This window comes from Oryzias melastigma, linkage group LG4 (genome assembly GCF_002922805.2).
Source record: "Oryzias melastigma strain HK-1 linkage group LG4, ASM292280v2, whole genome shotgun sequence".
NCBI lineage: Eukaryota > Metazoa > Chordata > Actinopteri > Beloniformes > Adrianichthyidae > Oryzias > Oryzias melastigma.
This window is the reverse complement of record NC_050515.1, coordinates 13959656-13986632: the sequence shown is the minus strand read 5'-3', so window position 1 is coordinate 13986632 and position 26977 is coordinate 13959656. Positions and strand designations below refer to the sequence as shown.

Below are 26977 nucleotides of genomic sequence, written 5' to 3'. Positions count from 1 at the left end.
TTGCTCCCTGGTTATCTGGTTGTAAAATAATTGCTTTTATAACCTTCTTGACACTTTTCAATGTGCCAAAAATGTGTTATCTAAGTTTCACATTGTGAAGTAATTTCCAAAATGAGCTTTTAAATACTAATTTGAACGATAGTTAATCAGCCTCCATTAGCAGCCAAAGAGAGACTGAACCATCAATAAATCGTTGTCTCTTTCCATTACAAGTATTGGACTCTTGTTGGACCAATGGCACATTTTTGTGCAATCTATAAAGCTTCGCTGCTCACTCTCAATAGCAACCTGTCTTTCAGCTCTGACAGCAGACATAGCTTGTGAAATTGTGCTCCATCACTATTGCTTTATGTTCATTTTTATGTGTTAAAATGAGTAAAAAATCCCAATCATTTTGACTTTTTTTGTAGCTTTTAATTGGTCATAGAAGTCAGAACTTTGACATGAGTTGCATTCAAGTACACATAGTATTTGATGGCTGGAACTTGTAAACAATGTACGGTACCTTTTTTATTCTTATTTTTTTTTAGCTCCAGGAAGGACATCGCTGTCAGGTCTTAAAAATAAAAACGTTCTTTGCATTACTTGTGCTCTGGGAATACAGCTAGGTGTTGTGTCTCCACAAACTGTTCTATGTGGTTAGATAAGAGAAAACTTCCATTTTGAAGAGCCTATATCATGCTATTTTTAAGTCTTTCAGACTATATCCATATAAACGAAAATATATATTACCTTTGGCAAACTAAAAAACACATTTTTAAGGGGCCAATCCATGATTTTCTTAAACCTCATAGAGTGAACTATATTCATATATATGATCATATATTATCTTTGGAACACAAAAAAAAATATTTACGAAATATTGGTTCTTTTTTGTGAGTTTTTTCCTACACAGAAGTAAAACTAATCAATTCCTGAGGCTCCACCTGCTGCTGCATGTGGCTGCCGCCCATTTCATGACATCATCCTGGAATCCTTCTTTCTTTGTTTCTCCCACGAAAATAAACTGTATCCAAACTTTTTCAAAGATGGATGCACATACCAAATAACTGCGTTTAGTAGACCTGGCTATCACTACACTGGTTCACAACAAAAATACACTGGGCGTCTGCACGACTGTGCCCGACGAGGTTGGGGAGTGGTAGTGTCTTAAAGGAGCCTTGCGTCTAAAGTAACGAACACCTGTTTGAGCTGGAATTTATTGAAGACATTACCCAATTGGAAGATATAAAGATATACAGTATTCTGCATCTAAAATCAAAGTTTTTTTTTTTTTTTTTTTTTTTTTTGATCACCACTAGTTCCATGGAGAAATTGAGTGTTGTGTTAGACTGAGGACGGTGCAGGTAGAGCAGACTCTTCTTGGAAGGGGCTGTTCTCACTTGTTTACATCACATTGTGAGAATCCTTTCATTTTTGAGCATTGGAAGGGGCTGGTTCTCAGATTGCAGGGTTTCAGAGCAATGCTCAGAGATATGTGAATGGAGCAAAATGCTGTTTTGGAGGTGTGTTTTTTCATGGGGAATTAAAATTATAATACACTTAAAAGCTCAAAAGAATTAAAACCATAATCTTTTCCCATTTGAATGCTTTTATAGTTATCTGTTTGCAATAAGACATATCAATAGAGACACTTGCGGTCAGTTTAAAACGTTATTTATCAGGAAGTTTGACTCTGTGAATAATTTGCTAACTTTACCGAACTGTTTTTGTGGACTTCCTGCTCAAATTAGAGTACTGCCGTATTTTGTTGTGCTTTACGGCAATGAAATGTTCATAATATGCAGACTTCTACAATACTATTTCTTTGAAATAATAAACTTGAAATACATAGTGCTGATCATAATCATGATCACGGCTGGGTCCAATTTCCGATCCTATGATCAGATCAGGACATCCTGAGATGCAGCTAAAAACTCTACTTGGATTTGTCAATAGCTTTTAGATCTGACCTGAACTTGCAAAAAGGGACTTTAGGAGAAACAGTTTTAATGAATTCTCATGGAAAACATGAGGATGATCTAAAGGGCTGTTGTGTTTCACCTGAATACTTAAAGGTCTTAAATCCCCTCGGTGCTGTCTTCTCTTCAGGCGCTCAGGATTGAAACGGAGCACAAAGTTGTGATTTACTGCCAGCACAGCTGTTCAGTCACTCTAAATAATGTGGACCTTTGTACCATTGATTATCATTGATGCATTGCATCAAACCATGCATCACTCGGAGGCATCTAAGAAAAACAAGTTTATGTGTCGCATAGTTATGTGAAATTGTGTGAAATTTTATTTTTAGAGCCTAAAGGGCTCTTTTTTAGGAATAATTAGGTCTGTATTTCTTAATATCTATTGGATGAACCTCCAAAACTTATTCTCTTGGGATATTGGGATACCTTTTGACAAACATGCTAACATTACAAGTGGAAATATGACCGTAAATGATCAAGACTGTTTTTGTGGTACTTGGGTAAAATAATAGAACAAATTGGTCATTTAGTTTATATAAATAAAAATGCCTGTAATTGTGAAGAGCATCAGTATTCCAAAGCAGAAGTGTTTCTGGGGATCAATCCAACAACAGAAAAGTAAAAGTTGCATCACAATAGTGGCAGTGTTCATATCTGGCCTTGGCCCCACACTTCTAACCATGGTTGTGTGGGTAGATGACAGACACTGGCCCCTTTTCCTCCTGCAGGTCCGTGGGGACCTGCCCTCCTGGTTCAGGCTGCAGTCCGTTCTGCTTAGTTGTGTTGGCTCAGCGCTCTGTGGATGCTCAGGCTGTGAGCAGGCGTTGCTCGAGAGCGTGACTGGCATTCTAGCTGCTAGCGGCTCTGGCTACATAAAGCCATATTGATGTGCTTCCAAGATGCTGCCAAAGCTAACAGATGACGCCAGCGCTGCCAAGGCAGTAGGTGGGGACAGATGCTACCTGTACTCGCTCGCTCCCTCCTGCCACATTGTTCCCACTAACAAAGCAATAATCTCAATAAGCATGTCACTTTCACAACAACATTTATACTACACTTAAAGCTGGAATTTAATACTAAAGTCAAACTAATTGTAGCCATGTAGCAGATTGATCCAAAATAACTTTTTTGTTGACATGATTTTATGACAATTATTTTTATATCTTTATTTTTAGCTGTTATAGAGATTGAATTGATTAGCAATTTTCTTTTTAGTAATAAACTTTTTGTTGAGTTAACATGACAGGAGTGTGAATATATATATACATATCCTCGTTAAGGCTTTTGTGTTCAATAATTCTCAAGTTCGCGCATTACTACACAATTTTTTTTGTCTGTTTTTGGGCTGTAAGTACAAATAGGGCATTCATTGATTGTGTGGTGGAAGTTCAACCAGTTGAACTTTTAACTAATAAATTGCTGCACAGTGGAACTTTGACCAATCAGGGACTCAGATTTGGAAGTGACATGGGTGTTGTCCTTTTTGTATCACTGAGGTGCCAGCCTTTTTGCCTGGTGCCATCACAATTATATGATACCAGGACATACATATATAGAAATTGACCTGTGAAGGAGAAAGCTGGGAGATAGATTCACAAGATTTTTACCCCTTAGACATTTTGTAATATATCTCTTCAAACTGTATGTGGTGGACAAGCCCTAATAAACAGTAGTAAAAGAAGCCCCTCTCTGCTGCCCCCTGCTTGTCTGGTGAACACCACGGGCTGAATGTGCATTCATGAAACAGTGTATAGTGTTTTTGAACACGCAACACATGCCTGGTGTAAATGTAGCATAATGGCGGCTTGGAAATACACATTCAAGTGACTATTTCTAATGAAAGCATCAAAAGCATGTATATGTACATTTAGGGTTTCTGGATTCAAAACTCTTTGGATCATACGTTGCTATCAAGTTTTTTAGTTCGTTTTCAGGCTCTATGTACAAAATGTGTGACTGTTAAACGTGGGTCAAAAGTAAAACCAGTTGAATTTTGATCAGTTAGGAATTTGGATTTGGTAGTGCTGTATGGGTAGCGTCCTTTTTAAAACACAAAAGTACCAACTGTTTGGTTATTTTGACAACTTTAATAACTTCGTTTTTTTCTCAATAGAAGTTTATGGAATTTTGGCTTCTTGGAGCCAGCAGGTACTTCCTGTTTGGAACCCGAGGGGGGAGGAGTCACTCAGTCCAGGTCTCTAATTACAGTGAATGGTGTAAAATGGTGTTAGTTCATGAATGCCCATCTAGCCCGTTCTTGAACGCATATCACATACCTGGTTTATATATAGCGTGAGAGCTGATTGGTCTATTTATGATTAAGAGTAATTATGCTTGTGTTATTTACATTTGTATATGGGTGTGTGCGTATTTATATATTTTTCCAATCACTTCATGACTATTTATACTTAGTTTGAAATATCTATGTATAGATATATATGTCATGTTGTTTGTCTTCCTTTGTTTTGACTTAAAATAAACTATTTCCAATTTCAATTTTCAGTTTTAGTTAAGTTTCAATTGTCTTCTTTTTGCAAAAATTTTCCAATATTTTTTTGTGGCTCCCTGTTGTTCATTTTTGGGCATCTTTTTTTATTCTACCAGTGTTTGTAGTATTTATTTGCTAGGAATCAAATTATGCGGTATATGGGTAATCAGGTAAATCACAAATGCTTGCACCAATACATTCAGGAAAACCAGAAAGTCAGAGTGGGGCTAAAAACATCACCGTTTGATTCACGTGGCAAATCTTCACTCTGTCCAATTACGAAGAGTTACTTTTGCTTCATATGTGGAACTTTTTCACCTCGACCCAGAGGTTTCACAGTGTCACTCCCTGTTCGCCGGTTTGTTATCAGTCTGTTCCCTTCCCAGCTGTAGCCTCCCTCAAGCAGCGACGCAGTGATGTTTTTTTCCCTTTCTTTTGGCTTTCATTCACCGCCCCCAAACACACACTCAGTCCACTGAGCGAAACTTGTTTTATAACTATTGAAAAGGTTTTCAAAAGCGATGACATTCTGCAAAATGTCCAAATTGCTCCTTGATCCAGCCTCCCCTGTACTGAAGTCTGATTGGATAGCAGTGGAGTGTTGAGATCACAGTGGGCTCGCTCTCAGACGTGGAGGCTGCTGGAGTACTAGCAGATGCCATGGCAGTAAGGATGGTGTTGATTGGTCATTAGAGAGGCACCGCTCCTCCACTCGCACTTCTGAGAAGACCCCAGAGTCTCACACTTTTTTTTTTCTTCTAAATCTCAAAACCCCCTGCCTTCTTCTTTTGTTTTACTTCATCGATTAAGCCAGACTGGTTCTTTGTTAATATCTTCATGTGATTAATTATTTATCAATAATTTGTTTCTTTTAATCAAATATGATGAACTTTTTATGGAACATTTAAAAAAAAAATAGTGACCTCTAAAAAAAACATGTTTAAAATGACAGTTCATGGTGACTTTATATTCATTTTAACGGTATTTTTGTAGTTAAAATGCTTTATTTTTGATAATTATTATGAATGCCAGTCTTTGAATGTGTTTTCTTATGATAGTGTGAGTTTATGCTGAATAACAATGACAACTATGTTTGGTGCTACATTAGAATTAAAAACCATAATTTTACTAAGAAAAAGTTGCTTTGATGTAACCTGATGATACAGCATAGTTCCATTTTTCAGAGTTTGGATGATATAGAAGCAAATGGATATTGTCTAAATAATGTTGCCCCCCGTACATCAGACTTATTTATTCATTTATTCATTTTAAGACAAAATTATGGTTGTTGTTTTTTTTTATGACCAGCATGCAAGGAAGCAAATGCTCATAGTTAGTGCAGGAGATGGGTGTGTAGAACGCCACACTGTTTGAGTTTGATGACTCAAACATTTTTTTTTTTTCCTCTGAGACTGACTTGTTCCTTGCAAATATTCTCTGGATTACACTCTTTAAAAAACACATTGTAAATTTAACAGCATTTTTAAATGTTTTATTTATCAGAATCTTAACCCTTTTTTTATTGTTATCTCTGCAGCATTTCTCATTTCCTCTTCGTTATCGTTTCATCGTATAAACAGCATCCTGGTCCGGACTTTGTTGACTTACAAGCAGATCATTTTTGTCTTCCTTTTTTTTCTTTTAAATGCTGTTTTAATATTTCTCTTATTTTTCTTTTTGCTTTATGCACATACAGTATATAGGAATAAACAGCCTGGAAAAATCATTTAAAGTTTCATTGACATTGTTGAAGGTAAATGCGACTGCCTCACTTCACAATAATAGTATTCTGAGAAGCAGGATTCTCTTTTGATCTCTTCCTCATTATTTCTGTCATCTCTCCTGTCTTTTCTCCTATGATCTTATCTCAGTAACAAACATCTTGCAGTCCTGCTCTCCTCCTTTCTGACTGTTGCTCGTCATCACTAAAGAAACGGGCCTTCGGTAAGAGACAGAAAAGAGGAAACTGGAGCCTTTCAGATAGCGTCATTACTATTTGGTAAACGTACAGCAACCACAAACTTGCTTCAACATGGCTGCGAGTGCCGTTCTCAGATCTTACAGAACTGAAAGCGTTGTTGGGCAAAGCAAAAAGAAGTGGGGCAGAATGAGAGGTTGGAGGAGAATGGAAGCAGAAGAAAATGCTGAACGCGGAACATCATCTCAGAAGTTGCTGGCTGAGCGTTCCCACTCACTGACACAGCACTGAAACTCTGTGGGCAAGCTCTCAGTAGTGTGTAACGGCACATGCGTGCTGGAGTGTAATGTTTGCATAGGTATAAGCATGCAGCGGCTATGTATGAGACAGTCACGCAGGCTGAGAGAGCTGCATGAGGTTCATCTGAATTCACTAATGCTGCCAGAGTTGGGGAGCATGGAAACACTTCTAGGCACTGTCTATTTTTAGACTTCCCCTTTCCATGGTGAAGAAGTAGGGAAAAGTAGGGACCCGATCAATAATTTAAATTGAAAGATTTTGATGAATGCAGAAGAGTTTCATCAGATTATCCCCCCTTGGAGCCTCACAGCGTGTTGTTGGTGGCTTGTTTTCTGCTCGTGCTTGTCTGTCTGCATGTGAAATGCATCTTTACACGATGATGGATGAATGTATTCCCTTGTGACCAGTTTAAGTTGCATCTCAAAGTTGCCTCAGCTCTTAAAAAAAAAAGTATTTTTTTAAAATGTTTTTTAAAAAAAAAGACGGCATGGAAAAAAAGGGCACAGTAGCGTCCAAGCTGTTTTTCCAGAAAGTGTTAAATTGATGTGAAGCGTTTACTCACATGGATGCTGTCAGATTATGACAAGTGATGGTTAGGAATACACTGTATGCTTGGCACAGCAGATGGTACCCGCATGCACAACCAAACATTCACAGTTGCACTCCCACAACTCCAGAAAACCTGTTATTCTGCACTAAAGAACAATGATTGGCTGGTTCTTATGCATGTAATACCAGTGTGGCCTAGTTTGGCCCACAAATGGAGAGGATTAGCACAACGTGTTTTAGCGTAGCTTTGGTTATGTTAATCTGTGTTAGTCTGGTGGTAAATTGGATTTGATAAAAAAAAATATGTGCTTAAAAATATGTTGACTTTTGGGATTGTCATGTGGAGCACATGTTGAGATGACACGATTTTAGTCACATGATTACAACAGCTAGCCCAGTTTTAACCATTTGCTGGGGCAACACCATAAGTATTTTCATTTATTTATTGATAATCTCTTTGTCCTTAAATGTCCCTGATAGGGATCTTAAAGCATAAAAGTGATCACATTGATCTTTCTTTGGCTATAAATGCATCTGATTTGTAATTTTGCTATGAATATTAACTACCAACAATCTTTCAAAAAACTGGTCAATGGCTTTAGCACACCAAGTTCCAGGTTGTAAAGTAGCCTCATTACGCCCTTTCTTGGTGGGCTGATTTAAAGCACTGATAATGATCAATTTTGATGGAAAAATAGGAGAGGACTGCTTTTCTTTTCTTCTCCAATTAGGAAAATCCGCCTATATCCGAGTATGATATGAGGAACAGGATCCTGACATCTAGACTTTTCGTGTCCTTTAGACCTTAATTTTGTGACCACAGCCAAATCCCAGTCAAACAGACCTACATGTGGAAGCCTACTGTCAGTTCTGTCATTTCAGCTTCCATTCTCGCTATTTACATGTCAACAGCTTTGCCCTGAGGCTACGTCTCCTCACTCACGGCTTCTCCCAGGTTCCCCTAACACCATACAATTACTGTAAAGACACTGGCGTTTATAGGGGTGTGTGGCCCTACCGGACCTTAATTTGGCTGCTGGCCTATTTTTTAAGACGGAAAATGTAGGCCAATCTTGCTGCCTCTGTGAGTGTCTGAGGCCATTTACTGTGACAAATCACAGCATCTTTTTTTTTTTGTTTTGGTGGGTTTAATCCCACATTTATGTATTCTCGACCCTCTAGTGCCTTGGCATTTTTTTCATAATATTTTAATGTTTGTTTCTCTTGATAAGTATAATATTTATTATCTGCTTATGTGTAATATTTGCTCTGAAGGCATGTGGATATTATAAACTTCATAGTTTAGATAAACCTTAGTTTTTGCCTAGTTGTGATAGATAATTGGGCCTTTTTTGGTGTCCAGAATTAAAGTAACACATGATCTTGGGTCTGAGGAGCTGATTAGGCATTTCTGGATGCACGATTTACAAAGATTGATCAAAAATTTGAAGATTTTGACATATGATTCAAGAGAAGATCAGAAACTATTGTATGTTACGAATTGCATTAATAGTAAAGAAGCATCAGGATGTAATGGTGGATGATTCGTTGTTCTTTCTTTGACCAGTGACGACAGTTCTTGATTTTTGGAAATAACTCAGAGCTCAAACTCTCAGGGATGGTGGATGAAGGACCCAAATTCATGAGATAAGACTTGTTGGCGGAAAACATTTACTAAATAAACTTAAACATGACAGAACAGAGCAGATGACCTGACCCTGAGAAACTGAAAACCAGACACTTAAATACACTGAGGTCGATTGAATGAAAACAGCTGTGGGTGATTTGACCTGAACACGGTGAGACTGACAGGAAACAGAACATGACAAAACTGAAGCACTGACTCGTGACACTAACAAACTTTGTCTTATGATGATAGATAAATTAAATACTGGTAGGTAAGGATAACAACAACATAAATGTGTTTACAATACAGCCAATTATCATAAAAAAATTCTAAAAAATTACAAATTTTGTTCCATTTTGCCATATTTTGACTATTGTTTTAACACAAAATGTATGCTGTTGTCAAGCTCAATCTGAGATAAAAGATGCAGAATGCTTTCAATATTTTTTTCTTGTAAGAGAAAATGTTATCAATTGTAAATTATTATTGACATGTATTAGGGTGATATAAATTTGTCAGTGGTATTTGACAAATTTCCGATATTTTTTCTAGTAATTTCCTCTGATTTTAATTTTAATTTTATTTATTTATTTTTTAAATGCAAGGCTGTTCAGACAAAGTGCAATGATCTCCTCCACTTTTTCAAACAAAATAAATGTATACATTAATGCATTAAAGGATCAGGTCAGAATTGTACTGTGTTTTGGTCTTTAAGAAATAGATGTGATGCCAGAGGACGTTGTGTCCCAGAATCCTGCTGTTTTTTAGTTAGGTTGTGTTAAAAAATGATCTCTAAATGTCATATGGTTGTGGCTCAATTCTACCAGTCATTACATTTTGAATAACTGATGTGAAATATATATTTTGCTTTTGCAAAATCCAAAATGAATGGTTTTCATTAGGCTTAAGTATTAATACTAAACTGTAGATCTGGTTTGTTTTTGACTAAACACAATTTGGTAAAAAAATTGATAAAAAAACTGGTGCCAAACTTCTACCAGAGGCAATGTAGAGGTCAGTGTCTGCAATCTTCTGATTGGAGGCCAACCGTCCTACTACTGTCCCACACCATCCCTGTGGTCAATTAAAACTATTAGGCGTAGCATTTCTTGGTCTAAAAACATCATATTTGTCCTACTTGCAGTTGGGTGAAAAGGTATTTGACAGTCACTGATTCTTTAACCAATGGAGCTTCTGGAGCTTCATGCAAGATCCAACTGGTGGGGTACAAATACTCTTTAGAATGTTGAGGAAACAGCTCAGAACTCAATGTTGAGGAAATGACCTGAAGAGAGCTAGGAACACAGTAAAAAAAGCTATTTTTATAAACGTACTACATAGTTGTGGTTTCAAATTCTGCAGAACTGCAAATGTCCCTTTGGTTAAGCCAGGACAAGTCCAGACCCGTCTAAAATGTGTTCTAAAAGCACCATGTCATCTATGAAGCATGGGGGTGGGAATATCATACTTTCAGACAGCTATCGTCCAAAGGGGATAGAATGGTTGATTTGTGTTGAGGAGAAGAATGGGGATGTGTATGGTGTGATTTGGGGAAAAAATCTCTTTCTGTCGGATGACATGCAATTAAATCTTCCAACGTATCAAATACAAAATACAAAACCAGGCATTAAAAAAAAAAAAATACCAAAAAAAATCCTGTTGGAAAACTATTGCAAACCACAGATTTCAAGTTTTTACAAACATGCAAACATTAATATATGGATACCTCCTTATAGGGGTTAAAAAGATTAAAAATAAGCGTTTAAAGTGATATGATGGTGTAAGCAAGGGAGGCTAAAATTCAGTTTGTTGTGCAGTTGTCCTTAAAAGTTTCCGTCAAGTGGAAACTGGTTTTGGTGAAATGACAAGGTAACCTACAAGCATGTCCTTGGAATTTTTTGTAAACACAAGGTGTTTTTTTGCACAGTTTTCCATCTTCAAATTGAGCTTAAAGAACATGTCTTACCAGAGTAATCTCAGCTATATTTACACATAATTATTTTAGAAATGACAGAATGTCGTCTTTAATCTCTCACTTCCATTTAGGTGAGCTGCGCACCACTCCTTAGTTTCTTAGTGACTTTTGTTGTGATTTAAAACCTGGAAGCTTGTTTATCTCACCAGAACAAGAGAAATTCTGTTGTCCTTTGCTGTGTGCTCAGTCAGACCATCTGCCAAACTTATCCTAACTTTAGAAGTTTTTTTTTTGTTATTGTTTTGAGAAAATAAGCGACAAAAGAAAGTACAGTTATATTGTCGTTTAATTCTGAAACATACATTTTATGTGGTTGTTTTTAACACATTAGTTCAAGAGGTTATGGTCTAAGTGTGTGTTTGTGTGGCCTGTGCTGGGTTTCCTCCACCTTCAACCTACAGTAGCTAAGGCTCCGCCTACCTCCATGACCAATTCAATGTCAAATTTCCCAGGTTGGGTTCAATAAATTATCTTTATCGTATGTCCTCCACCCGACTAAGTGTGTATGGAAGATGAATGGAATCCTTTTATATCAGGGCTGTTTTTCAGCACTTTTCCCTCCTGAAACTTGTAATTCTCCAAAACCTGACACTCACTTGCACAAACATGTCAGAGAAGGTTGTTTGTGATTGTAGTTATCCATCTGAGTGTTGGTGTTTTTTGCTGTCAGTATTTTTGTCCATCAGTTTGCAGTGCATTAAGACCCCCTGTGAATATCTTTGAGATTAGGCATTATTGTAAGCTTTTAACAGCTACTGATATCCTAGCCATCCCTGTGGAAAGATTGGCTGAGTGACTCACTGCCTGCCTGACTGAGAGCTGTCTGTCTGTCAGCCTTTGCATGTGAACTTCAAATCACAGCTCAGCAGCACCGAGCATGTAGCCGCCAAAGGCAAGGCTTTACACTGTCATCAGCACCACACGGCTGCCTCTGGGTGCTGTGCCATATGACATTAACCAAGATCGATCCCTTCCACACCTCAGAGAGCTGCTGTGCTGCACACAATGTTTTCTCTGATGTTGTTGCCACAACTTCAAAGAAAAAGAGCTGTTTCTTAAGCATCTGTAGCTGTCTGACAATGACCTGAACTCTACATTTCAGCAACTTAATATAATTTATGCCAAGAAACTGTTTTTTTTTTTTCTTTCCCATGTCAGTGCTGGAGTTTTCGTGTGACACGACACCAGCAGCTCCCATTGCATAGCTATGTAACACATTTCTACTTTTGCAACCATATATATATTTATTATGCATTATAATGGAGCCATTGCTTTTGCTGTGCTTCCATAGATGTTTTGACTGAGGCAGATGGTTGGACCATATGGAGAAAAATGGCCAATTATATGAAGATCGGTTTTAGCCAACAAGCCTGTCCTCAGAGATGGAATCATCAGTTTACGAGAGCTGTCACAGTCAAAACCATTGAGTTTACCAGCATGTAATATAAGTTTAGAAATTCACATCGAGATAATTTCTTAGATTTCTAGCTGTTTATAGATTACCGTCTTCACTGAGGCATGTTATTCCACGATTCAGCTTTAGTCACGCATGCAGAAATGATAGGAAAGTTAGGAAGGAGTCTGTGATGAGCCACTGCTTGAGTTTTTTCTTTTTTTCTTCCCTCCTTTCAACAACCATGCTACATGTGTTGTGCTGAAGATGCAGTCATGCGGAGCTGGTGTTTGACATAATGTTGGACCAGTATGGAATGTGACTGGGAATATCAGCGTTGATATGTGGTGATACACAGAGGCTGTCACAAAGGTTGCATCCATATGCTGTGCCACTCATTCGTGAAGCTGTGAAATTGGGTTGCATCCCAACTAGCCCGGAGACAGTATCACTTTCACTTCTCCCTTTCTCGTTCTCTCTCTCCACCTCTTTTCTCCCCCTCCCTTTCCAGCTCATCCCACCGAAGCATTTTTTCTCACATAGCTTGGAAGACGGAACAACTAATGTGGCATTAATAGGGTCACATCATCTCCATGCAGCACTCTCTTTCTTCTCCTTCCAGCTGAGACTGTTGTTTATCTTCTTCAGATGTAGCTGTAGGAATGGTTTAGAAATCCCTTCAGGGCAGCATCTCTCACATGTGGAGCCTGCCAGTTGGGTTTTTTGGCTGGTGATGCAGGCTCTACCTTAGAGGTTGTTTTCTCTTTGTTTATCCAAAATTAAAGCATTGGAAATAATTTTTTATCATTCCTTTGTAAATCTAGACCTATTTATAGGAGTAATCTAGATCAGGCTTGTGATGCATTTGACTGTGTTTGTTTAAAAAATGTAAAGAAGTTCTCATTGTAAATTGTTTATCTGCAACTAATTAAAAGGAAATAAATTTTTATTGATTGATTAAATCCAGCTATTTCAAAATTCTCCCTCCGTTACTTTTGCCAGTTCATAGTCCACTCCTAACTCAACTCCAATCATCTTTTGATCTATTGTAAAAGTGTTCCCAGTGTTTTTTTTATTATTATGAATATGCCGTTTTTAGTCAGTCAAAACGTGTGGCGTTTCTAGGAGCAGCTGTAGTTCTATAGAAATTTGTGAAAGTTGTGAGTGATGCCATTGGTGCAGAGAAAACCCGCCCCCCATTTCACGTCATCTGCCTGTTAACTTACATCCCCTCACAAACCCAACCTAATGCCTCGTTTCCACTGAGCGGTCCGAGACGGTCCAATATTTTGAGTTTTCCATTGTTAAGTGGACTCATTAAACAGTACCGACCCGTACCTCTTGAGGGCTCCATCCTTTGTCTGTCCATAGAAAAATGGAACTGGACGGTTGAGGCGTAGCTGCTGTTGCCACCTGTTGATTGGCTGAAAGTGATTATGACATTAGAAAGCACCAACATAGCGCTAAGCTAACATTTCCAACGTTTTACTCTTGAAGGCGGTATTCTTCTCAGCTGTCTGCAATCTTCTTTAAAACAACAATAAATTCCTGTAATACACGATGTAACAGAAGTAAAGCAATAAATATCCGAGCTGCTGGATGACCTCCATTGTTGTTGCTTTTTTAGTCATCGCACTACAATGACGCAATGACACACTAGGGGTCTACACCACCCATGTGCTGTAAAAACAAACCAGTCAGTGGGAGTCAGGCTTAACTGAGTGGAAACGATCTCCAGAATTAACTGGTCCGGACTGCTCAGTGGAAACAAGGCTTATCATTACCAGTGGAACAACAATGGCAAGCGGTATCCGCGCTATCCAGTCATTTGAGCAAGATGCCAGCTCGGATGAGGAAAATGAAGATGTTAATAACTAGAATATAGAACAGAATATCTTTATTTCTATTCCACTTTTCCCAGAAATAATCACATAGTGCTTTACAAAATGAACATAAAAATAAAATTAACCCAGTGGTAATAAAATACAATATTAATAATAAAAAATAAAAAACATAGTAAAACACAGTAAAACGTAGTAAAGCAAGGACTAAAATCAACTTAAACCTCTCCTGAATTAAAATGTCTTGATCTGAGAATTTAAAATACATATTAGAGTTAATCTGACAAAAGTGGGAGGGAGTTCCAAAGACAAGGAGCAACAGCTTGAAATGAGAGATCTCCTCTAGTTTCAAAGTAGGTTTTTGGTTGGAAGACCTTGAAAATTGGGCCGAAGAGTATGGGGTTAAAAGGTTAGATATGTTCTTGTTAAAAGCCTTGCTGCAGAATTTTGGACAGTCTTAAGACGGTTTAGGGACCGTTTGCTAAAAGAGGTAAAAAGAGAGTTACAGTAAACTAAACGAGAAGAAATAAATGCGTGAATAACTGTTTACAGGTCAGATTGAGACTAAATACTTTTTAATTTTGCCACATTTGTCAGATGATAAAAATATTTCTTTTATTATTTGATTTGAGTAATGGTTCTATCCATCCACAAGTGCGTGCATCAGAATGGAGCGGTGCAGGAAGATTGTGGCTTCCCGATGTCACTTCTACAAGCTTTTCCAACAGTATATTTCCATTTGCTTTTGATTCACAACTATTTGAATAAAGAAATACTCAGAAATGCAATTTCAATCTTAAATTTTCTTTATCTATGCACTCCATTATGAGAAAATTCTACAACAGCATGTTAAACACACCAAAGACATGATTTTCATCGGAGTTGGTCTTTAGGAGTGTGACCAATCAAGATTAGTAAATTTAAGGACCATATCATAGTTTTAAAATAGTTTTTCCCCCTTAAAACCCAACTAAATCAGCATGAAATGTAATACCATTTGCCATGTGCACTGCGAGACATGAGAGCGTGAGCGAAGAACCGTCTGAGTGTGTTTTTCTTCCTGCTGGCTTTTGAAAGATGCCAGTTAATCTGCTTATTCCTTTAATTGTGAGTGGAGGGTTTGGGGCTCCTTCTGGCCAGAATAAGACTACTGATCCAGAAGTAAAGCGATGACCACTGCAGTTATGCCTTGCTTTAGGTTGTGCAACCCCCTTAAGATTTCTTTATCCACCCCTCATCGCCCCCTCCTTTAGCATAGCCTCCCTCAGAGCAAAGAAAGCTTCTTGTTCTGACAATAGACATTTTTTGCCATATGTTGGCTTGACATCTTCATCAGGTTCACAGCAGGTTACCTTAGTTAACTTTCACTCCACTGCCTGATGGGATTTTCTCCCCCTGTTTCTGTAGTCGGCCCCGGCTCAAAGTCTAGACGGCCTCTGAGGCAGAGTCCTCCTAGCCCCGTGTCCACAATGGCCATATTGTGGACCTTTAGTAGCGGTAGCTTCCTCTAGTTATTGCAAACAGGATAGTGGTAAAACAATGCTTTTGTCCAGGGGCATGTGAAGGAGCCTAATCCACTAGATACTGTGAAATAAATCTTTCCACGATGCGAGCGAGCCAGAGAAACTGAGTGAATGAAATCATTGCCAAGGAGGTTAGAGTGCAGCAGTTTAACCCCTGGCCAAGAAAAAGGGAGGAAAGAAGGCATAGGGAGAGAGAAGAGAGGAACAAGGAGAGGCAGGCGCTGCATCCCTTCATCTCTGGAAGACGGATGGAGAAGAGGGGCCGCCGGTGGCTCTCACAGCATCTCTTCTCACCAGAGGAGCTGCTGTTCCCCATATGGGATTTGGCCTCCTTTAACAAACAGGCCTCCTATTCACTCACAGCGCGCATTCAGTCGTTGATGGAATAAGGTGAAAAAAGTGCATTTTTATGCCTTTAGAACAGTGGATGGCCACGAGGGCTTCAAGTCTGTTTGATTCACATAGTATAGAGAATTATAAACCAGAAGCTTTCATCTAAATGTGTATTCACACTGGATTTAGGGTTAGGTCTTTTTGTGCTTCACTGAAGCCTGTGTGAAAACCACCACAATGCATGTAGGCCGGTAATATTGAGCAGCTAATGCGGACCTATAGAAACAATGTGCACAAAAATGTCTACCCTTCGTGGGCGTATTTCATATTCATCCCGATGCTTTTTCAGCGGTTCAAATGGCTATTTTTGTTCAGCAGTGTCATTCAAAGTGGGTCGGGGTTTTCTATTTTAGCTAAGCGACAAAATGACTTCAATTTGAACAACTCACTGTGCGGCATTGGGCAGTGTGCGCTTTCTGACACATTAGTATAAATGTGCCAACTTTTTTCCCGCAGCCAGCAGCATTAGGAACCCCATCCCTTGCCAACAGCTTCTTTTTAGCCTACTTGAAAATCCCAAGAAGCTAAGATATTTGCCAAGATGAACTTGCCAGCATTTTTCATTTTTAGCCTACTTGGGTATGCCAGTAGACACAGACTTTTGTTGTAAATTAAAGAAAGGCTAGGTAGAGTGGTTGGGTTGGTGGTTCTTGTCTCACTTCATGTATATGAAAGGTGTTGGTTGAAAACTTCTGCTTTCCGTTCATTCTTTTACCCATTACCCTCATTTTTTTAGACTTTCAGAGTTCCCCAGAAATTCCTAAAACTGAATCTTTTCATTCTGAACACATCAACCCACCACTGCCTGCCTGCATCTCACCAGTGTCTGTGTCACTGTTCAGGGGCTGACAGCATGTTGCCCTCCCAGTGACTGTGGGAGGTCAGCCATGCTTGAAGCCCCTGGGAATCGATGGACATGTTACTGTATAATAAATGTTCTCTCCTGAGCTTGCTATCTATCTGTAAACATATCTCCATTCATGCGATACGCATTTGCACACAAACACTCGTGCACGCAGACAGGAACCAATGATTACTGCTTGAACTAGTCATCAAAGTTGCCCACCTCCATTTTCTTGGGTGTGAATGGAGGAATCTAACTCTCAATAGGTGATTTCAATTCAATTCTCACCCACTGGATCTGTTTACACTCCAACAGGGTGAAATATGCCTTAGGTTGTTTTCACCCTGTCAGCTTGGGAGCCATGGGTCTCACATAAAACAGGCTGTTTTTATGCTGCTTCCACCAGCTTTTTTTTTTTTTTTTTTTTTTTTACAGATTTTGCAAACTTTAGGAAATGTAATTGACACACCTTCAGTCCGTGTGCTTTTGAAGCGGGTAGCCCAAGAGGGAGATTTGAACACGTCAATGAGGCTAGCATCAATTTCGTGTCATTCTGCTGTTCTATTCATAATCCATACTTTACAATTAACAAAAAATGTAATTACAGATGAGGTTACACAATAGAACCCTTTAAAGTTAGATAATGTTTTAAAGTTATTGTTCTAAATTTAAATGTTTGTGTCACCACACTTTCTGATGGCAAAGCGCATCACTACAGTCGTTCGGAGGCAAGATCTTTCAGGTGTTTATTTGGACCAACTTTAGCGTTTATGTCCAGCTGGTCTTTGAATACAACAAGGTTCTTTGAATAAAAGTCTTCATCAACTGCTAGCTTTGTGTGTGTGCTGCTGAGTAGAGCTTTCTCTTCTCGAGTGATGCAATTGGGTGACATACTTTGGGCGAGCTGTTTGAATAAAAAATCTAAACCTTTGTCAACTCTGCTGCATTTCTTCAGATAAAACAGGCGGTTTATTATTTTTTCTTCACCCTTTTTTTTGGAATTTCTTATGCTGGAACAGTTGCAAAGCCAATGTTGGCCAGCAGATGATGTATGGCTTGTCTAGCTTTGTAACTTTTGGTTGGAGATCATTTGTGATTAATTGTGAATATTTCTTAAATATATATGATTTTTGGTTTGCAACCCTTGCACAGTAAATGAGTCCTGTCTACTACAAATGAGTGGAGAATTAAGATATTATTTATATATATATTATTCACCTAGAATTCCCAACTTAAAAAGGTAACTCCAGCTACGCCTATAGCCCCAGACATAACAGTTTCTGTTCAATCTTTGGATAACTGTAGCATTTCTTAAATTCTGGTGCTTCCTGAACTTAAAGAAACAGGATAAATAGAGGAAAAAATGGTTTTGCAATAACACTAAACAAGCTTTTCAGAAAATCTGATTTGCCCAATGGAAGCAATCTGTTGGAAATTTTTATTTTTCCAATTTGATTTGTGAATCAATTCTTGAATCCCTGTTTGCAACACCGGGTATGTATTATTCTAGAATGAAAAACAAAATCCAGTTTCTATTAACAATGTGGTGCTTTTATATTCACATGCTTATGCTCTCTCTACAAGAACGTTTGTTTCTCTGATTCTAATAATCCATCGTCAGTTTTCTTGCAGAAAACAAGGTTTAGCATATTTAGAGTGAGTCATAAATGCTTTGATCCATAAAAAGAAACTCAGGAGTCATTTTTACAAGGAACATTATTAACGTGTGTTTACATAATCACCTTTTTTTGGTTTATTACAAAATTAAGTAAATTGTTGCAAAACTCTAAATCATATTAAATGTGTTTTGCATGAGTTGTGAATAGGAGGCTTCGATAACTGGTTCAGGATCTGTCACTGTGACATTTGTGTCCCCAAGTCAAGCAGCAGGGAGGCACATCAGCTCTGTAACCTTCAACTTTCTGCCTTCACCTTCCCCCTGGGGCTGCCCCCCCACCACCAAACACACACACACACACGGACAGCATGAACTTAGATGTATGGGAGGTCAGTCTAGATTTGGGTGTAGAAACTGAACAGGATAAAAGCTGAAAGATCGAAAAGATTTGTTTGATGAAAAAGAAACGAGATGTGAAAAAAGAATGAATGAGTGAGGATCAGTGCTTAGAAATGTTCATGCTGCATGCTTTCTACAGCAGGAGAAAGGTTTGGTAATGCACATTGTTGGCTTCTGTGGAGGTTTTTGAAGTCATGCATGTGTGGTTCTACAGCTGTGTGACTAAATAATAAACAGATTGTGTCAGCACGCAGTAAATGGAGATTTGATGTAGAGTTAAGTCTAAGTTTCCAACTAACATGACCCCCTTTATCCATAATACTTGTTTTATCTAAACCCAAAATATAATTGAATTTAGTATGTTATTTTTTAAAGAAGATTGCACAGTCAACACATGACTGCAATGAGCTAGGATAAGCCTAGCTCATGGCCTCTATATTTGTTTTTCCTAAAAAGATGTTAAAATTGTCTACCTGAAAAGCTAAAAACGGCAAATAAAATGTCAATAAAAAAATGATTTGCAATGAAAATACAACTATGAGATAATTAAATTACCTTTTGATAAAAATGCATACATTATGAAACATTAAAACAAGTATAAAAGGCATAATTGCATGGATCAGACAAAGTTTTTAATTGTTTTTTTCCAAACTTGTTGATGAGCTGAGGGACACTCCTCTGCAGAGAAATTGAAGTTGCATTGTGTTCTGTAGTTTACTGCAACAAGTCCAGTCTGGATCAAATTGGGTTTTCAAAGTTGGAATCCCTTCCTGTTTTCATACCCACCTGTCATTGCAGGGACGGGCATCCATCTTGTTGCTCCTCTTTATCCCCCTCTGTCACCCTGCAGGTGCCACTTTGCATTTCTAACACAGTAAATTAGCATCAAATATACTTAACTTATGGTTGTTTTCGGGGTTAGAAGAAAAGGGGTATTGTGTTTGTGCAGCTCTGAACCCAGATTTGTCTCATCTGTGCTGAGCTTTACAAAACAAGCCAAATGAAATGATCCAGTAGGATTACATAAGGCATTATGGTTCTGCTTGTCATCCATGCATTCATCCAATTCACATACAGTCTTGTTTGGTAGCCACAAGTATACTCTTCACAATGTGAAATGCTACTTTTCCTCAGGTTTCATGACTGATATTATATTTTGAAGCATAATCTGATTGGATCATTTTTTACTCAATTTGTTTAACTGATTCAAGTGTTGGAATTTCAGATGTTAAATTAAAGATGGTGGAGAAAGGTTTTGGAGTGGGGGGGGGCTTTCTACCTTTTCATGTAAAAGGGAACTTGGTATGTAGGAGCCGGTCTCTTCAAACCCTTGCTGTTCCTGCCAGGGTCGCAGGGTAAACCTGGAGCTGTGGAAGCCATGTTTACTACAGACCCCTGTGTTCAGGCTATGGCTGAGTGACTGCCTGTTTTCAGCGTGTGACACATGCATGTGTCAAATTCAGCTCTGTCTAGAGTTTGAAACATTTTTTTTTATGAACAAAAATGCACAGATTCTGCAAACCACAAAGCTTCCTTCAAAGCCAAATAACGTATTATTTTTGCTTCTTTTTTGGTCCTCTGCCTGAAACACTCCAATGATAATCCTGTTATAGGTGTTTCTAGCATGTTATTGTAGTATTTTTGTCATGACAGAGGACATATACAAGGAAAATTCTGATTAAAACTGCATTTCTGAGCATGTTTTTATTGAAATCGTGGTGAATCAGGAGCAGATGAAAAAAGGCAGTTGGAAAAAGCTAGTAGTTGTGATGTTCCAATCAATGGATCTACTTCCAGAAACATAGATCCATGAGCTGGGATCTGGCTCCAAACTGTACGACTTGATAGCTCACCATTTTTGTTGCACCGGTAATGTTAGCTTTGGGGTGTGAGGCGCTGTAAGCTAGCAGGAAATAGTGTAAACAAAAGGATGATGGGAGGTAGGGACAGGCTTACTACCACCCACAACTTGGAACTGAATTTATACTGTCTGCAGAAACTGTCATCGAAAATGAAAGTTTTATTGATTTTAAGACTGCATGATTATAATTAAAAGCTCACTGGGAACACTTAAAGTAGATCAAGAGATGATTGGAGTGAGACTTTAATAAAAAATAGTTGAACTCAGAATTCTGCATCTTGATTGGTTAAACATAAAGTTGAAGATTCACAGCTGAGCTATCACAGGCCATTGACTTATATTTCATATTCATTTTTATTTCGTCTCATCCACATTTTAACAACACAATTATTTCTATAAAAATGTCAAAAAGTTCCAACTAAGATCCTTTATTAACCAAACAATGACTTTGTTTCTCACATCTGCATGGATGTTTCTTTGTACAACAAAGAAAATGAGCTTACAAATCTCTGATATAGTAATCAGCCCTTTGCTTTCCGATTTGCATCTTTTCAGCAAAACTGTAAGGTTTGTATCAATGTAGGAATAATTAAGCAAATAAACCCAAGTGTTTTTCTGCAACTTTCTCAAATGTCAGTGATTTGGTGTATAATATAAGCCATCATATCTACACTGAGAATATAGATTTGCATATTTACAGCATATACAGCCTAGACGTGCTCTCTTGTCTTTCCGCTGTGTGAGTGTGTGTGTTCGCTTGTGTGAATGTGTGTGTGTGTGCGTGCACAGACTTGCAGCAGCCACCCTTGCCCCCACCCCTCTCATTAATATGTATGTGTTCTGAGGCAGCTAGCGAAGACGGTGTGTTTCTCACCCGCTGATTAATGCTGTCTGTCAATTACCTCTAGATCCAACCGTGCTGTGGAGCTTCCCCCAGGACCACACAGACCAGGTTGGAACACACTCTGCTTTCTCTTTCCACTCTCTCCAAATCTCTTGCTCGTTCACTGTTAAAGACAACCTCCACCACCTCTTCTTCTCCCTTCTCCTTCCTCTCCTCACGCCCTTACTCACCCTGCCTTCCTGTGGTAACCTCCCCCAGCACCTATCACCACTACCACCGCCGCTCTCCTGGAGTGCTTCCTCAGTGCTTCCTCTCTTTTTCTCCTCCTCCCCATTCCCCCTTTCCGTCTCACCCGTTCTGACTGTACGTGTTGTTGGTAATGAAAAGCAGTGAGCAGGTCTTCAATAACCGACGAATCAGTAATTATCATGCAACCGTGTCGGGAATGCACATTTCTGTTTTCCACCTTTTTCCTCCCCATGTCTGCCTTTTGCTCCCTCTATTGTCCCAGTCTGCCTTCTCGCTTTTGTTTAACACTTGTAGTTTTATTGTATTCACTTTCAGTATAAAAGCACCTTTTTGCACATGGCACAGGGTATACTTTATCAAATATCGAGATGGAAATTCCATCACATTTCTCAAACTCTTGTGATTTGATAATATTATAATTTTGTGATCTAAGTTAAAGAATAAATTAAATGACTTTGTAAATTAACGTTAATCTATTTGTTCACTTACAGCTACTCAAGATTCTTCCCTCTGAAGAGTCATTCAGAGAAAGAAACCAATCTGATTTTTTTTTTTTAACAGAATCCCATTAAATGAATCATATTTTTAATTATCTCCATTAATTCTCTAAAAGAGAAGGCGTTCACTGAAGGAAAATCAATTTGCTTAAGAAGATATTGTAAAGCCGATGGACACGCCGGGCATATGACGCACATTCACACTGGATAAGCAGGACTGGGCTTCTTTTACTTTTTCATTTTTCTACTGTTTCTAGGGGTGTGCATTGGCAGGAGGCTGGCAATACGATACATATTGCAATACACGTCACACGATACAAAACATATCGCGATATATCTCAAGACTGTACCAGAGCAATTTTCACAATTTTCTTTAAAGAGTATGACTTAGAAAGAAAAAAAACTCTACCTGAATATTAATGCACCTTTCATGTTAATAAAATGGTAAAAAAAAGTAATTTTATTTAATGATCAAAACACTAAACACTTTAACTGGATCTTATGTACAAGTTGCTTTTCAGCCAAGAAAATTCATGGTGCTTTTCTTTTGGTAAATTAAGACATATATGTTTGTTCCTAAAGGGAACAGTCAATATTGTCTGATTTCCACAACAAAATATTTATTAATATAAAAAAACCCAGACCCCCCGAATGTTCTAGCCTTAACCAATAAGATTCTAAAAGCATGATTGAGGAAGTAAAGTGCTGCGGATGCTATCCTACGTTTGCTAGTTCAAGAAATGATTGCATATCGTCAACATTTTAAATCGATGCAAGTATTCCCGATTGAAACATTGTGATATATCGCAAAATCGATTTCCCCAACACCAGTGGTGTCCAAATTCAGTCCTCGAGGACCGCTGTCCTACATGTTTTCCAATCAACCTACCATTGAAGCTCCTTATTGACCAAACACACCTGATCCAGGTAATCCGCACCAGACAAGGCAGTGTTTCTGGAAAACCAGCAGGAAGTCGGCCCTCGAGGACTGACTTTGGACACCCCTTCCCAACACTCTTACTCTTTACTACTTTATGACCACCGCCTAAAGTTACTAAAGTTAAAAGCAGCTTGGTGCGAAATGTCAAAGTGGTGCAAATCTCACAAATCTTTTTCTTTCACAGCTCTATTCCAGTTTAGACTTGGTGTCGTATAATTCCGGCCTGGCACAAAGGGGAATTATTAATGTCTAATTGGTCCAAAGTTTGTCCAGTTCCATGTTCAGTGGTCGCATGTTTTATAGGTTGAGCCCGAAAACGGTTGTAGAAACTTGCGTGAATGTAAGAGTTTTGAATGTGGAAGCCCAAAATTCGTATTTGTACGCATTTACATAACTTTTCATTGGAAGTAGCTGCTTGGACGCGTGTTGCCAATGGCAGTCTGTATGTAGCTTGAAATGGTCTGATTTTACTCTTGGTAGAAAAAACAGATGAGTAACTCTGGATTGTATCTCTACAACTAGAGAAAAAATAATTTATTCAACTGTAAAAGGAAGCTCAAGCCTAAGTTTCTAGCAGGGCAGCCTTTCATACAGATTAATTTATTGAAAAATTAATCTGATTATCTTTACATGAGTGCAATATTTGTGCCAATTATAACAGGATGGTATATGAGAGAAACCAGGAAGCATGTGTGCAACTTGCATGCAATTAGGATAATTTTGAACACTCTCATCCAGCCCTCAAGTGCTTTTAGTACAGTTTACCTGATGAATAGGAAGTCATCATCACTAATAAACATGATGGCCAGAACTTCTAAATAAAATCCCAACCCTAAATTATCCTTTATGCCAGTCACAGACTCCATCAGCTGTCTCCAGGGGACACTGTGCACACTTGACTGGATGCGATTGTATTTAAAAGACCGCAGCATGGCGTCTTTATTTCCTCTGTTGACTTCAGTTTCAAAACAAGATCAAAAATAGGATCAAATGATCTCAGATCCTTTAACAGTATTGCTCTTTTACACCTTGCTTGTAATTTCAGATTATGCCTCCTATGCAGAGTACATATAAAAGAACTTTGGTCCAACATTTGTGATGATCTTTGTCCATCAAAACTGGCCACAACACATAGGAGGTTTAGCAACTGTTTAATAAAAAGATGGACCCACATGCGTATCAACTGAAATAAAGAAAGGCATGAAGAAAAAATGGAGAACAACAATTTTGTGTGTCTCGATTCACCACATTTTGAGTTTAGAGCTTTACTTTAGATTTCCAAAGGCTCTCCATCCTCTCTGATGGACTTTGAGGAATAAACAGACGTAGAGTGCAATGCTCCAGGCGAAGTGTGCCTGCCCTGCAAGTACCAAAGCCCTACCAAAGTAAGACATAAAGGGAGTAAGCAAACCAGACAGGGATGGGGGACAGACGATTGTAGCAAAGACGTCACGGCTAAAAAAACACAAACAAACCCAAACAGTTAAAGCTGAAAACTAGATTAAAATATAAAAGCGTTTGGGTTCATTTGGTCGTCATCTGTCCTCTTTAACATGTCTCTTTAGCGTGCCCCCCCAACCCTATTTTCTTTTCATTCTGTTGTTGACCAGATCGTTTGTGTGGATAAGATGGCCCTTAAGATGGCTAGTTAGCGTGCTGTGTACAGAAGGATTGGCCCTTTCCCCCATATACATAAAGACTGAATTCACAGGCCTCATTACAAGGATTAAGGCTCCTTTCTGTCTTTGTGGGCTGATGGCTGGAGTCTTCTGTAGCCACAGTCTCTGTGTTCTGCGGCCTGAGCTGGCCAGCATATGGCAGCAGCAGCCAACAGTTTCTGCAGAGAGGCTCAGGGCTCAGAGCAAGGCCTCCTTTTGTTTAGCCTGTTATTGTTGCTCAGCGTAATGACATTTGTAGGCCGTAGGATCAGGGTGGAGGGGTTAGTCTTCCCCAGGGGAGAGAGTCAGAGAGAGGGAGAGGAATGGAGAACAGAACGAGGGGAGAAAGACGGATCAGGATGGAGGGAGTGGGAGAGACAAAGACAAGCAGACAGGAGTGTGGATTATGGAAATATGAATTGATTTTTTTCTGTTCAGTGGTAGAACTGAAAGCTCAAAGGAGAACAGACTGCAGGCTGGCTGGCACGCCGGGATGGTGCTAGGGAAATAAGAAGTGAGAGGCGCCTGCTCCCTCTTTCTCCTCATCTCTTCCTCTATCCTCCTCTTTTCCCCTCCTGCTTCCTCTATTCTCCCCTCAGCCCCCGAGACTCTCGACGCCCTGGTCATCCGCAGATGCCACTTAGATAGAGATTGAGAGATGGAAGAGGGGCGAGAGAGGGGGGAAAGGGAGAGGTGGCTAAAGCATATATTTGAATCGTAAGAAGTTTTTTTTTCTTTTTTGCAAATGAAGCAGACAGATGGAAATCTGTCCGTTTCCTCTCAGATCTCCACCCAAAGCTGTTGAAAAAGCACAGCAGACAGAACACACACACATACACACTTACAGCTAAGTCCATCTAACCGCAGCGTGGTGTATGGATGGCTCACTTGGTCTGTGAAGAACTGAGGATGGGATATGAGAAATACTCAGCAAGCTCCTCAAACGCGGGACTATTTGAAAACTTTTATGCTGTCAGCAACTTCATAGCACACAAAAATATCCTGCTGCTACTCACACAAATACAAGCTTTTGTACGTTACTGTGCTTACTGTACCAAAATGTGGTAACTTTTTAAAAACTGATCAGGTACTTAGTTAATTATATTTTTGGGCATCGCTTTTGCATGTTGTTGGACCCATCATGATTGTGTTGGAAAATGTGAAATACATTGAGTTATCTCATATTTTAGGATGTATATATACATCCTTTTTAATCAAAGGTTTGTACTTTTGTACCAATTTTTTTTTCTTTTTTAAATTAATTTGGATTTAACTTGGATTTTCATTCATCTGTGATCCATCTGTTTTTTTACATGCATATTGCATGTTTTCCTTTTTTAATCAAAAATCGTATTTTATTTTTCAAATGGACAATTCCCTTCTCTGTTTATTATCTATTACATGTCCTGCTATTGTTCATTAGTCCATGTAGTTTCATAAATGTTCTTGTTTTTTTTCAAAAGTATGATCTATAGATAGATGTTGTATTTCCCCACAGAAACTACTGTTGCATGAAGTTGCAAATGATCCACCAACTTGTGTTTTTCTAGCCTGTCTGCTAGTGTTTTAGGAGTAATGAAGGAAATGTTGAATTATAAATAGCTTATACAGTAAGGCTCTCTGTTACTGTAAACCAAATGTGATGCTAACTCTGCATGGCTACTTCACACGTTTTACTGTTATGAGGAACCTTTGATCTTATTGCTGCACACTGCCCAGACTTGACTGCATGACATGATGTTTTTCCATTTATTCCAAGGTTGCAGAGTGTGTGAGATTTGATCTCAAGGAAATATCCTTCCTTTGATACGGATGCTCACTGCTATGTATAATCAATTTGAAAAATTTACTGATTCCAAAAATCTCATATACTGTTTATGAACCATTTTAAAATATTTCCTAGTACTTCTTTCTTTGAGCGTGTAGCTGTTTCATTATAGATATGCTGAACACAGCATTCACTATCAGTGGAGAGAAATTATGGATCCTTTCATTTAAGCCACATTATGCCATATTTTGTTTACTTATTTATCATTTTCTTCCAAAGAACAGTGGCTACCTTTACTGCTTTAACCTTTGCAGTAACAGCTTTATGCAGA

At 38.6% G+C, this 26977-nt stretch overlaps 1 protein-coding gene across 4 annotated transcripts in view; it reads left to right on the top strand.

The window, feature by feature from the left end:
- The window catches only part of dennd1b (DENN/MADD domain containing 1B), a 111978-nt gene that overhangs the window by 4163 nt on the left and 80838 nt on the right, over positions 1-26977 (top strand). For all 4 annotated transcript variants that reach the window (XM_024278750.2, XM_024278749.2, XM_024278748.2 and 1 more), the window contains exon 3: positions 21599-21642. In XM_024278750.2, the coding sequence (XP_024134518.1) occupies positions 21599-21642 (44 nt within the window). The remainder of the gene's footprint in view (positions 1-21598; positions 21643-26977) is intronic.